Source organism: Chiloscyllium plagiosum, unplaced genomic scaffold (assembly GCF_037043375.1).
Source record: "Chiloscyllium plagiosum isolate Xiang-an unplaced genomic scaffold, Cpla_swu_hap1 HiC_scaffold_46, whole genome shotgun sequence".
NCBI lineage: Eukaryota > Metazoa > Chordata > Chondrichthyes > Orectolobiformes > Hemiscylliidae > Chiloscyllium > Chiloscyllium plagiosum.
Window position 1 is genome coordinate 2,792,331 of NW_028270184.1, and position 13,836 is coordinate 2,806,166.

Here is a 13,836-nt window from a genome sequence, read left to right on the forward strand (position 1 = left end):
GGCTTTACCTGTAAAATAAAGGCTGTGCCCCACCCAGGCAGCACCAACCCAGTGAACACGGTCTGGGAGTTTGTATCACAGAGTCTCCCCCCTCCCCATGAACACAGCCCCCCACCCTCGGACCCTCACCCCCCCTGCCCATGGACAGAGCCCCCCCGCACACCGGACCCTCACCCCCCTGCCCATGGACACAGCCCCCCACCCTCGGACCCTCACCCCCCCTCCCCATGGACTCAGCTCCCCCCCCCTGCTTACTGGACCATCACCCCCCCCCCCCCCCCCGGACCATCACCCCCCCTCCCCATGGACACAGCCCCCACCACCTCCCCCCCGCACACCGGACCCTCACCCCCCTGCCCATGGGCACAGCCCCCCACCCTCGGACCCTCACCCCCCCTCCCCATGGACTCATCTCCCCCCCTCCCGCTTACTGGACCCTCACCCCCCCTCCCCATGGACAGAACCCCCCCCGCACACCGGACCCTCACCCCCCCTGCCCATGGACACAGCCCCCCACCCTCGGACCCTCACCCCCCCTCCCCATGGACTCAGCTCCCCCCCCCTGCTTACTGGACCATCACCCCCCCCCCCCCCCCCCGGACCATCACCCCCCTCCCCATGGACACAGCCCCCACCACCTCCCCCCTGCACACCGGACCATCACCCCCCTCCCCATGGACAGCCCCCCCCCCCCCGGCACACCGGACCATCACCACCTCCCCCCCCCCCCCCCCCAGCACACCGGACCATCACCACCTCCCCCCCCCCCCACCGGACCATCACCCCCCCCCCCACACCGGACCATCACCCCCCTCCCCATGGACACAGCCCCCCCCGCACACCGGACTATCACACCCCTCCACACTCTCTCTCTCATCCCTCATCCACTCTCTCCCCTTATTACCTTCTCCCATCCTCTACCTGCCCCACCTCCCCAACTCTCTCCCCACCCTTCACCCCCAACTCTTCCCTCTCCCCCATTCCCTCGCCCCTCCCCAAATCCGTCTCCCCCCCCCCCCATCGTGGCGCCACAAAGAAACATCACAAACTGCTGCTCAACTGCAGTAGGCATCGCATTGCTGACCTTCATTTCCTCTTGATCCCTGCGAACACCCATAACAGAGCAAAACCCCAAACCCCACCCCGTGTCCCCCACCCCCCCACACGAAGTGAGACATGATTCAGGGGCCTATAGCCCAGAAACAGAGAGAGAGAGAGAGGCCACAGATCTTCAGTCTTGTCTTTCGCTGAACGGGAGCCGGGTTGAGGCAGCACCAGCCCCTCTCCAGGGCTAGGAGGTCAGATTCCCAGACATGGGTCAGAGCGTTCCGGATGATTCCCCCCACCTCGCGGAGGAGGGTGGGGGAGGTGGGTGACCGTGTTTATTCTGACCCCAGTGTCTCTGTCAGTGAGTGTCCCAGAGCGAGCTCCCTCTGTCCTCCTGATGAGCTGGGCGGCTGGCCCCCACCTTTACCGATGCGTGGGGTGGGGGGGGGGGGGGGTCGAAGATGGCAGAGACAGTGAGCGGGTGCTGCCCGTTCCAAGGGTGGTAGCTGTGTCTGGACGTGAGAGGGAGATACCAGGACACCGCAGAGTCTGAAAGCAGGAGGGCGTTCGGAGTCAGGTCCACCCCGAGTTGCTTCACCACAACCCCACACCCCACTCCCCCTCACCCACCACAACCCCCCCCCCCCCCCATCCACCTAAAACAGTCCTCACCAACCCACTCGAGTGGGAACTGTCGGAGGGTCAGCGTCGAGGGAGCGGGCACTGTCGGAGGGTCAGTGCTGAGGGAGTGGGCACTGTCGGAGGGTCAGCGTCGAGGGAGTGGGCACTGTCGGAGGGTCAGCGTCGAGGGAGTGGGCACTGTCGGAGGGTCAGTGCTGAGGGAGTGGGCACTGTCGGAGGGTCAGTGCTGAGGGAGTGGGCACTGTCGGAGGGTCAGTGCTGAGGGAGTGGGCACTGTCGGAGGGTCAGTGCTGAGGGAGTGGGCACTGTCGGAGGGTCAGTGCTGAGGGGAGTGGGCACTGTCGGAGGGTCAGTGCTGAGGGAGTGGGCACTGTCAGAGGGTCAGTGCTGAGGGAGTGGGCACTGTCGGAGGGTCAGTGCTGAGGGAGTGGGCACTGTCGGAGGGTCAGTGCTGAGGGAGTGGGCACTGTCGGAGGGTCAGTGCTGAGGGAGTGGGCACTGTCAGAGGGTCAGTGCTGAGGGAGTGGGCACTGTCAGAGGGTCAGTGCTGAGGGAGTGGGCACTGTCGGAGGGTCAGTGCTGAGGGAGTGGGCACTGTCGGAGGGTCAGCGCTGAGGGAGTGGGCACTGTCAGAGGGTCAGCGTCGAGGGAGTGGGCACTGTTGGAGGGTCAGTGCTGAGGGAGTGGGCACTGTCGGAGGGTCAGTGCTGAGGGAGTGGGCACTGTCGGAGGGTCAGTGCTGAGGGAATGGGCACTGTCAGAGGGTCAGTGCTGAGGTAGCGTGGGAGGTCATACCCCAGTGAGAGTCAGTGTGTTTGTGGGACCCCAATCCCTAGGGTCTGTCAAGGAGATGTACAGCATGGAAACAGACCCTTGGGCCCAACTCATCCACACGACCAGATATATCAATCTTATCTAGTCCCATTTCCCAGCACCCGGCCCATATCCCTCCAAACCCTTCCTATTCATATACCCATCCAGATGCCTTTTAAATGCTGTCATTGTACCAGCCTCCACCACTTCCTCTGGCAGCTCATTCCATACACGTACCACCCTCTGTGTGAAAAGTTGCCCCTTAGGACCCTTTTAAATCTTTCCCCTCTCACCCTAAACCTATGTCTCTCTAGTTATGGACTTCCCGCCCCAGGGAAAAGACCTTGGCTATTTATTCTAAGATGCCCCTCATGATTTTGTAAACCTTAGCGAGTTTTGAGAAGATTTGTAGCTCAGGTTGAGGTTCTGGATGTGGGTTTGCTCGCTGAGCTGGAAGGTTCATTTCCAGACGTTTCGTCACCATACTAGGTAACATCCTCAGTGGGCCTCAGGGCGAAGCACTGCTGATAATTCCTGCTTTCTATTTACCGGTTTGGGTTGGTGATGTCATTTCCTGTGGTGATGCCATTTCCTGTCCTTTTTCTCAGCGGGTGGTAAATGGGATCCAAGTCAATGTGTTTTTGATAGAGTTCTGGTTGGAGTGCCATGCTTCTAGGAATTCTCGTGCGTGTCTCTGTTTGGCCTGACCGAGGATGGATGTGTTGTCCCAGTCAAAGTGGTGTCCTTCCTCATCTGTATGTAAAGGATACTAGTGGGAGTGGGTCATTTTTTTTGTGGCTAATTGATGTTCATGTATCCTGGTGGCTAGTTTTCTGCCTGTTTGTCCAATGTAGTGTTTGTTACAGTTCTTGCAAGGTATTTTGTAAATGATATTAGTTTTGCTTGTTGTCTGTACAGAGTCTTGCAAGTTCATAAGCTGCTGTTTTAGTGTGTTGGTGGGTTTGTGGCCTACCATGATGCCAAGAGGTCTGAATAGTCTCAGTCATTTCCAAGCTGTCTTTTGATGTACGGGAGAGTGGCGAGGGTTTCTGGACGGGGCTTGTTGCTGAGAAATCGGCAGCCTATGTTCATTGGGAACCTGTTTGTTTTAAAAATACACAGTATAGGTGATTTTCCTCTGCTCTTCGTAGTTCCTCTGGGCTGCCACAGGAAATGACATCACCAGCCCAAAGAAACCCAAACCTATAAATAGAAAGCAGGAATTATCAGCAGTGCTTTGCCCTGAGGCCCACTGAGGATGTTAGCCAGTAGGGTGACGAAACGTCTGGAAGTGAACCTTCCAGCTCAGTGAGCAAACCTACATCCATTTTATAAACCTCTATAAGGTCACCCCTCAGCCTCCGACGCTCCAGGGAAAACAACCCCAGCCTGTTCAGCCTCTCCCTGTAGCTCAGACCCTCCAACCCTGGCAACATCCTTGTAAATCTTTTCTGAACCCTTTCAAGTTTCACAACATCTTTCCGATAGGAAGGAGACCAGAATTGCACGCAATATTCCAACAGTGGCCTGACCAATGTCCTGTACAGCCGCAACATGACCTCCCAACTCCTGTACTCAATACTCTGACCAATAACGGAAACCATACCAAACGCCTCCTTCACTATCCTATCTACCTGCGACTCCACTTTCAAGGAGCTATGACCCCGCACTCCAAGGTCTCTTTGTTCAGCAACATCCAACGACCTACCCATGGGGCTGAGGACCTGTTTCCACACTGCAGGGACTCTATTATTCAAACGGAGGAAGAGGATATGTCCTTGAATTCGAAGACTTCCCGTCCCTTTGAGCTCTGTGACCCCCTGCTGAGCTGGTGCCAACCTGTCTCCGAGTCCCAGTAACCCCACCCCCTGCTTACCCACAGAGGTGATGGGCCGGTGTGGGTCAGAAGAAGTTGACGGGTTTGTGGGCAGGCAGCTCCCTCATCTGGAAGGTCACACCGTCTCCGGGAAGCGAGGAGGGTACCAGGGGGCACATCCAGGTCAGGTACCAGCGGCTGCCCAGGAGCTCCTCCACATTCCGACGCCAGCCCAGGTTGTAGACACTGTGGCGCCCAGTGCTCCACTCGCGGGTGGTCTGTCCACGCCACAGGAGCTGCAGGTGGAACAGGAGGAAGGCCGACACAAACAGGAAGCCAACCACGCAGGTATCGGCGACAAAGGCAAACCAAAACACGGAGAGGCTCACCTGGCCTGCCCCGGGGCAGGGAGGGGGGGGTGGGGGGGGAAACACAACACCAGAGACATCACCGAGCAGCACACTCACAGTCCCCGCTCCCTGCGTCCCACACGCTGCCCGCTCCCCGTGTCCCACACAGTCCCCCCCCGCTCCCCGTGTCCCACACGCTCCCCGTGTCCCACACGCTGCCCGCTCCCCGTGTCCCACACGCTCCCCGCTCCCCGTGTCCCACACGCTCCCCGCTCCCCGTGTCCCACACGCTCCCCGTGTCCCACACGCTGCCCGCTCCCCGTGTCCCACACGCTCCCCGCTCCCCGTGTCCCACACGCTCCCCGTGTCCCACACGCTCCCCGTGTCCCACACGCTCCCCTCTCCCCGTGTCCCACACGCTCCCCGTGTCCCACACGCTGCCCGCTCCCCGTGTCCCACACGCTCCCCTCTCCCCGTGTCCCACACGCTCCCCGTGTCCCACACGCTGCCCGCTCCCCGTGTCCCACACGCTCCCCGTGTCCCACACGCTGCTCCGCTCCCCGTGTCCCACACAGTCCCCCCCGCTCCCCGTGTCCCACACGCTCCCCGTGTCCCACACGCTGCTCCGCTCCCCGTGTCCCACACGCTCCCCGTGTCCCACACGCTGCTCCGCTCCCCGTGTCCCACACAGTCCCCCCCGCTCCCCGTGTCCCCCCCGCTCCCCGTGTCCAACACGCTCCCCGCTCCCCGTGTCCCACACGCTCCCCGCTCCCCGTGTCCCACACGCTCCCCGCTCCCCGTGTCCCACACGCTCCCCGCCTCCCACACGCTCCCCGTGTCCCACACGCTCCCCGCTCCCCGTGTCCCACACGCTCCCCGTGTCCCACACGCTGCCCGCTCCCCGTGTCCCACACGCTCCCCGTGTCCCACACGCTGCCCGCTCCCCGTGTCCCACACGCTCCCCGTGTCCCACACGCTGCCCGCTCCCCGTGTCCCACACGCTGCCCGCTCCCCGTGTCCCACACGCTGCTCCGCTCCCCGTGTCCCACACGCTGCTCCGCTCCCCGTGTCCCACACGCTGCTCCGCTCCCCGTGTCCCACACGCTGCTCCGCTCCCCGTGTCCCACACGCTGCTCCGCTCCCCGTGTCCCACACGCTGCTCCGCTCCCCGTGTCCCACACGCTGCTCCGCTCCCCGTGTCCCACACGCTGCTCCGCTCCCCGTGTCCCACACGCTGCTCCGCTCCCCGTGTCCCACACGCTGCTCCGCTCCCCGTGTCCCACACGCTGCTCCGCTCCCCGTGTCCCACACGCTGCTCCGCTCCCCGTGTCCCACACGCTGCTCCGCTCCCCGTGTCCCACACGCTGCTCCGCTCCCCGTGTCCCACACGCTGCCCGCTCCCCGTGTCCCACACGCTGCTCCGCTCCCCGTGTCCCACACGCTGCTCCGCTCCCCGTGTCCCATACGCTCCCCCGCTCCCCGTGTCCCACACGCTGCTCCGCTCCCCGTGTCCCACATGCTTCCCGCTCCCCGTGTCCCACACGCTTCCCCCGCTCCCCGTGTCCCACACGCTCCCCCGCTCCCCGTGTCCCACACGCTTCCCCCGCTCCCCGTGTCCCACACGCTTCCCCCGCTCCCCGTGTCCCACACGCTTCCCCCGCTCCCCGTGTCCCACACGCTCCCCCGCTCCCCGTGTCCCACACGCTCCCCCGCTCCCCGTGTCCCACACGCTCCCCCGCTCCCCGTGTCCCACACGCTCCCCCGCTCCCCGTGTCCCACACGCTCCCCGTGTCCCACATGCTCCCCGCTCCCCGTGTCCCACACGCTTCCCCCGCTCCCCGTGTCCCACACGCTTCCCCGCTCCCCGTGTCCCACACGCTTCCCCCGCTCCCCGTGTCCCACACGCTTCCCCCGCTCCCCGTGTCCCACACGCTCCCCCGCTCCCCGTGTCCCACACGCTCCCCCGCTCCCCGTGTCCCACACGCTCCCCCGCTCCCCGTGTCCCACACGCTCCCCCGCTCCCCGTGTCCCACACGCTCCCCCGCTCCCCGTGTCCCACACGCTCCCCCGCTCCCCGTGTCCCACACGCTGCCCGCTCCCCGTGTCCCACACGCTCCCCCGCTCCCCGTGTCCCACACGCTCCCCGTGTCCCACATGCTCCCCGCTCCCCGTGTCCCACACGCTGCTCCGCTCCCCGTGTCCCACACGCTCCCCGTGTCCCACACGCTCCCCCGCTCCCCGTGTCCCACACGCTCCCCCGCTCCCCGCGTCCCACACGCTCCCCGCTCCCCGCGTCCCACACGCTCCCCGCTCCCCGCGTCCCACACGCTCCCCGCTCCCCGCGTCCCACACGCTCCCCGCTCCCCGCGTCCCACACGCTCCCCTCTCCCCGCGTCCCACACGCTCCCCTCTCCCCGCGTCCCACACGCTCCCCGCGTCCCACACGCTCCCCGCGTCCCACACGCTCCCCGCGCCCCACACGCTCCCCGCGCCCCACACGCTCCCCGCGCCCCACACGCTCCCCACGCCCCACACGCTCCCCGCTCCCCGCGTCCCACACGCTCCCCTCTCCCCGCGTCCCACACGCTCCCCGTGTCCCACACGCTCCCCGCTCCCCGCGTCCCACACGCTCCCCGCGTCCCACACGCTCCCCGCGTCCCACACGCTCCCCTCTCCCCGCGTCCCACACGCTCCCCGCGTCCCACACGCTCCCCGCGTCCCACACGCTCCCCGCGCCCCACACGCTCCCCGCGCCCCACACGCTCCCCGCGTCCCACACGCTCCCCGCTCCCCGCGTCCCACACGCTCCCCTCTCCCCGCGTCCCACACGCTCCCCGTGTCCCACACGCTCCCCGCTCCCCGCGTCCCACACGCTCCCCGCTCCCCGCGTCCCACACGCTCCCCTCTCCCCGCGTCCCACACGCTCCCCTCTCCCCGCGTCCCACACGCTCCCCTCTCCCCGCGTCCCACACGCTCCCCTCTCCCCGCGTCCCACACGCTCCCCGCGTCCCACACGCTCCCCGCGCCCCACACGCTCCCCGCGCCCCACACGCTCCCCACGCCCCACACGCTCCCCGCGTCCCACACGCTCCCCGCTCCCCGCGTCCCACACGCTCCCCTCTCCCCGCGTCCCACACGCTCCCCTCTCCCCGCGTCCCACACGCTCCCCGCGTCCCACACGCTCCCCGCGTCCCACACGCTCCCCGCGTCCCACACGCTCCCCGCGCCCCACACGCTCCCCGCGCCCCACACGCTCCCCGCTCCCCGCGCCCCACACGCTCCCCGCTCCCCACACGCTCCCCGCGCCCCACACGCTCCCCGCTCCCCGTGTCCCACACGCTCCCCGTGTCCCACACGCTCCCCGTGTCCCACACGCTCCCCGCTCGCCACACGCTCCCCGCTCGCCACACGCTCCCCGCTCGCCACACGCTCCCCGCTCGCCACACGCTCCCCGTGTCCCACACGCTCCCCGCTCCCCGTGTCCCACACGCTCCCCGCTCCCCGTGTCCCACACGCTCCCCGCTCCCCGTGTCCCACACGCTCCCCGCTCCCCGTGTCCCACACGCTCCCCGCTCCCCGTGTCCCACACCCGGCGTTATGTATTTCCGAGGTGAGGGACCTGGCTGGGATACTGACCTGTGACCAACATTGCCCAGGGCATGATGAGTAGGAAGATGCTGTGGAGGGTGATTCCCTCCTGCAGGAACTCGATGAAGATCTCAGTGTTGAGCACAATGGCATACAGCAGACCCAGCCACATGTGCACCAGGCAGCACAGGAAGTAGCGGTGGTTGGTGTGGCCCACACACTGCCCAAAGAAAACACAGTGGTGGTCCCGTCTCAGCACGCACACCTTACAGTCATGGCAGTGGGAGCAACGCTGGGGCGTGTGGGACTCACACAAATAACAGTACCTGCTGGAGACAACATGCAGTCAGAGCATAGACAGAGACCAGCAGCAGAAACCCCACCTCAAACATCACACTGAGATCCCAATGGACCCAAACCCCTTCCCATTCACTCCCACCCTCCACAATCCCAATGGACCCAAACCCCTTCCCGTTCACTCCCACCGCCCACAATCCCAATGGACCCAAACCCCTTCCCGTTCACTCCCACTCTCCACAATCCCAATGGACCCAAACCCCTTCCCATTCACTCCCACTCCCCACAATCCCAATGGACCCAAACCCCTTCCCGTTCACTCTCACTCCCCACAATCCCAATGGACCCAAACCCCTTCCCGTTCACTCCCACCGCCCACAATCCCAATGGACACAAACCCCTTCCCGTTCACTCCCACTCTTCACAATCCCAATGGACCCAAACCCCTTCCCGTTCACCCCCACTCTCCACAATCCCAACGGACACAACCCCCTTCCCGTTCACTCCCACTCTGCACAATCCCAATGGACCCAAACCCCTTCCCGTTCACTCCCACCGCCCACAATCCCAATGAACCCAAACCCCTTCCCGTTCACTCCCACCGCCCACAATCCCAATGACCCAAACCCCTTCCCGTTCACTCCCACCGTCCACAATCCCAATGGACGCAAACCCCTTCCCGTTCACTCCCACCGCCCACAATCCCAATGGACCCAAACCCCTTCCCGTTCACTCCCACTCTCCACAATCCTAATGGACCCAAACCCCTTCCCGTTCACTCCCACCGCCCACAATCCCAATGGACCCAAACCCCTTCCCATTCACTCCCACCGCCCACAATCCCAATGGACCCAAACCCCTTCCCGTTCACTCCCACCGCCCACAATCCCAATGGACCCAAACCCCTTCCCGTTCACTCCCACCGCCCACAATCCCAATGGACCCAAACCCCTTCCCGTTCACTCCCATCGCCCACAATCCCAATGGACCTAAACGCCTTCCCGTTCACTCCTATCGCCCACAATCCCATTGGACCCAAACCCCTTCCCGTTCACTCCCACCGACCATAATCCCAATGGACCCAAACCCCTTCCCGTTCACTCCCACCGCCCATAACCCAATGGACCCAAACCCCTTCCCGTTCACTCCCACTCTCCACAATCCCAATGGACCCAAACCCCTTCCCGTTCACTCCCACCGCTCACAATCCCATTGGACCCAAACCCCTTCCCGTTCACTCCCACCGCCCACAATCCCAATGGACCCAAACCCCTTCCCGTTCACTCCCACCGCCCATAACCCAATGGACCCAAACCCCTTCCCGTTCACTCCCACTCTCCACAATCCCAATGGACCCAAACCCCGTTCCCGTTCACTCCCACCGCTCACAATCCCAATGGACCCAAACCCCTTCCCGTTCACTCCCACCGCCCACAATCCCAATGGACCCAAACCCCTTCCATTCACTCCCACCGCCCACAATCCCAATGGACCCAAACCCCTTCCCGTTCACTCCCACTCTCCACAATCCCAATGGACCCAAACCTCTTCCCGTTCACTCCCACCGCCCACAATCCCAATGGACCCAAACCCCTTCCCGTTCACTCCCACTCTCCACAATCCCAATGGACCCAAACCCCTTCCCGTTCACTCCCACGCTCCACAATCCCAATGTACCCAAACCCCTTCCCGTTCACTCCCACCGCCCACAATCCCAATGGACCAAAACCCCTTCCCGTTCACTCCCATCGCCCACAATCCCAATGGACCCAAACCCCTTCCCGTTCACTCCCACCACCCACAATCCCAATGGACCCAAACCCCTTCCCGTTCACCCCCACCGCCCACAATCCCAATGGACCCAAACCCCTTCCCGTTCACTCCCACTCCCCACAATCCCAATGGACCCAAACCCCTTCCCGTTCACTCCCACCGCCCACAATCCCAATGGACCCAAACCCCTTCCCGTTCACTCCCACTCCCCACAATCCCAATGGACCCAAACCCCTTCCCGTTCACTCCCACTCTCCACAATCCCAATGGACCCAAACCCCTTCCCATTCACTCCCACTCTCCACAATCCCAATGGACCCAAACCCCTTCCCATTCACTCCCACCGCCCACAATCCCAATGGACCCAAACCCCTTCCCATTCACTCCCACCGCCCACAATCCCAATGGACCCAAACCCCTTCCCGTTCACTCCCACTCCCCACAATCCCAATGGAGCCAAACCCCTTCCCGTTCACTCCCACCGCGCACAATCCCAATGGACCCAAACACCTTCCCGTTCACTCCCACTCTCCACAATCCCAATGGACCCAAACCCCTTCCCGTTCAGATCCACTCTTCAAATTCCCAATATCCCACTCTCCACAATCCTAATATAATCCTCCCTGACCAAAGTACCACTTCTCCCTCTGTTCCTGATGTCAATTACTCACCCCCATCCCTGCCCGAGTGCCTGGCCAGATAGAAACACCCCCCGGATGCTGGGGTTCCTCTGAATGAAGAAACATAGGTTGCTGACCACGTTGCTCACGACGAACGTCAGGCAGGCAAGGTGAAGGATACGCCAAGGTCCCAGGACTAGGCCTGGTCTGTGTCCCGCCGTTAATGGGCTCATCGATTCCCAGCGCTCCTTGGCCAGCCCTGTAGTAATGGCATCCACCCTGGGGCCAGAGTCTAGTCGAGGGTCAGTCAGGATGATGTACACCATCTCCAGGGTGACCGAGGCAATCATGACTGACGTCATGCAAAGAGGGACGAAGAGTGAAGACTCAAATCGTTCCAGGACCCCCATGCTTGGGATCTGTCCGAGATGATTACGCAGGAAGGAGGGTGTGGCTCAACTCAGACCACTTGGATTATCTGACTCAACCCCAAGTCAACTAAATCTCCCTGAGCATCAGCGGACAATACAGATGCCCCAACCAGCTGGCACCAGTTGGGGTCAACTGGTCCCAGTTGGGATGACCTGATCCGTCCTGAGATCAACCAGGTCCATTGGAGGTCACCTGACCTTTACTTCAGTGAGATTGCCCTGAGTCAAGAAACCCTCCTTGAGGTCAACAAGTCCCACTTGAGGTGAAATGACCCTCCCTAAAGTCAACCAGATCCTCCTTGAGGTTAGCAAGACCCACTAAAGGTCAACAAGACCCACCTTGAGGTCAACAAGCTGCACCAGAGATCAACTGACCCACCCTAAGGTCAGTAAGGGTCTCCCTTGAGGTCAACAAGACCCACCAGAGGTCAACAGGACCCCCCAGAGGTCAACTGACCCTCCCTAAGGTCAACAGGACCCACCAGAGGTCAACTGACCCTCCCTAAGGTCAACAGGACCCCCCAGAGGTCAACTGACCCTCCCTAAGGTCAACAGGACCCCCCAGAGGTCAACTGACCCTCCCTAAGGTCAGCAGGACCCACCAGAGGTCAACTGACCCTCCCAGAGGTCAATAAGGCTCTCCCTTGAGGTCTCCAAGAGCCACTTGAGGTCAATGACCCCCCCAGCCCCAGGGTCAGGGTCAGGGTCAGGTGAGCCCCTGCAGCCACCTGTGGGTCACCCCAGAGCTGCAGCCCTGACCAATTAGGCCTACTTCCGGTCCGAGCGCGAGGGGGGAAGGGGGCGGGGCCCAACTTTGACCCCCCGCCACCACCACCACCATTGCCCCGCCCCTCCCGAGATGTAAAGACAACGAGAGGAAATTAAAAATTAAATTGTCCAGGATCGTGACAGATTTCCCGGCGGAATGTCCCGCCTGGCGGCGGCGGAAGTGAAAAAAAAAACGAAACGAAACGTAACGGTTCGGGCCGCCCGCCATCTTGAGTGAGGCAGGGGTCAGGGGTCGAGCCGGTTGCCATGGAGACGGAGCCTGAGGCCTACGGGCTTTCACTCAAATAACATTTAAAACCAAAATACACCCCCCCACCCCCCCCCCACACACACCCCCCCCACACAACACCCCCCACCCCCCACACAACACCCCCCACACACACCCCCCACACAACACCCCCCACACACACCCCCCACACAACACCCCACACACACCCCCCACACAACACCCCCCACCCCCCACACAACACCCCCCACACACACCCCCCCACACAACACCCCACACACAACACCCCCACACACAACACCCCCCACACAACACCCCCCCACACAACACCCCCCACACAACACCCCCACACACAACACCCCCCACACACACCCCCCCACACAACACCCCCCACACAACACCCCCCCACACAACACCCCCCACACAACACCCCCCACACAACACCCCCCCACACAACACCCCCACACAACACCCCCACACAACACCCCCACACAACACCCCCCACACACAACACCCCCCACACAACACCCCCCACACAACACCCCCACACAACATCCCCCCACACAACACCCCCACACAACACCCCCCCACACAACACCCCCCACACACAACACCCCCCACACAACACCCCCCACACAACACCCCCCACACACAACACCCCCCACACAACACCCCCCACACAACACCCCCCACACAACACCCCCCCACACAACACCCCCCACACACAACACCCCCACACAACACCCCCCCACACAACACCCCCCACACACAACACCCCACACACAACACCCCCCACACAACACCCCCCACACACAACACCCCCCACACAACACCCCCCACACAACACCCCCACACAACACCCCCACACAACACCCCCCACACACACAAAACACCCCCCCACACAACACCCCCCCACACAACACCCCCACACAACACCCCCCACACAACACCCCCACACACACACCCCACACACAACACCCCCCACACAACACCCCCCACACAACACCCCCCCACACAACACCCCCCACAACACCCCCCACACAACACCCCCCACACAACACCCCCACACAACACCCCCCACACAACACCCCCCCCACACAACACCCCCACACAACACCCCCACACAACACCCCCCACACAACACCCCCACACAACACCCCCACACAACACCCCCACACAACACCCCCACACAACATCCCCCCACACAACACCCCCACACAACACCCCCCCACACAACACCCCCCACACAACACCCCCCACACAACACCCCCCCACACAACACTCCCCCACACACCCCCCACACAACACCCCCCACACAACACCCCCCACAACACCCCCCACACAACACCCCCCCACACAACACCCCCCACACACACCCCCCACACAACACCCCCCACACAACACCCCCCACACAACACCCCCCCACACAACACCCCCCACACAA

The 13,836-nt window shown here is 63.0% G+C and overlaps 1 protein-coding gene across 2 annotated transcripts; it reads right to left on the reverse strand.

Moving 5' to 3' along the window:
* Positions 1 to 1,055: 1,055 nt before the first annotated feature.
* zdhhc24 (zDHHC palmitoyltransferase 24) lies at positions 1,056 to 12,147 on the reverse strand. 2 transcript variants are annotated; one of them, XM_087983561.1, is made up of 4 exons: positions 10,998 to 12,147; positions 8,305 to 8,585; positions 4,379 to 4,712; positions 1,056 to 1,596 (listed from the first exon to the last, which is right to left on the reverse strand). In XM_087983561.1, exons 1-3 carry the CDS (start codon positions 11,354 to 11,356, stop codon positions 4,405 to 4,407), a joined length of 948 nt encoding a protein of 315 aa, XP_087839687.1. In that variant the 5' UTR covers positions 11,357 to 12,147; the 3' UTR covers positions 1,056 to 1,596; positions 4,379 to 4,404. The 2 variants fall into 2 exon arrangements, with proteins under 2 accessions (XP_087839687.1, XP_087839688.1); XM_087983562.1 differs by having other exon boundaries at positions 8,305 to 8,582; positions 10,998 to 12,143.
* Between the last annotated feature and the right edge of the window lie 1,689 nt (positions 12,148 to 13,836).

Coding starts and splice junctions, on each gene's coding strand:
- zdhhc24 (XM_087983561.1), bottom strand. CDS start 11,356: ATGGGGGTCCTGGAACGATTTGAGTCTTCACTCTTCGTCCCTCTTTGC. Junction 8,586..10,997: donor GCACTCGGGCAGGGATGGGG/GTGAGTAATTGA, acceptor TGTTGTCTCCAG/CAGGTACTGTTATTTGTGTG. Junction 4,713..8,304: donor CTGGGCAATGTTGGTCACAG/GTCAGTATCCCA, acceptor GCCCCGGGGCAG/GCCAGGTGAGCCTCTCCGTG.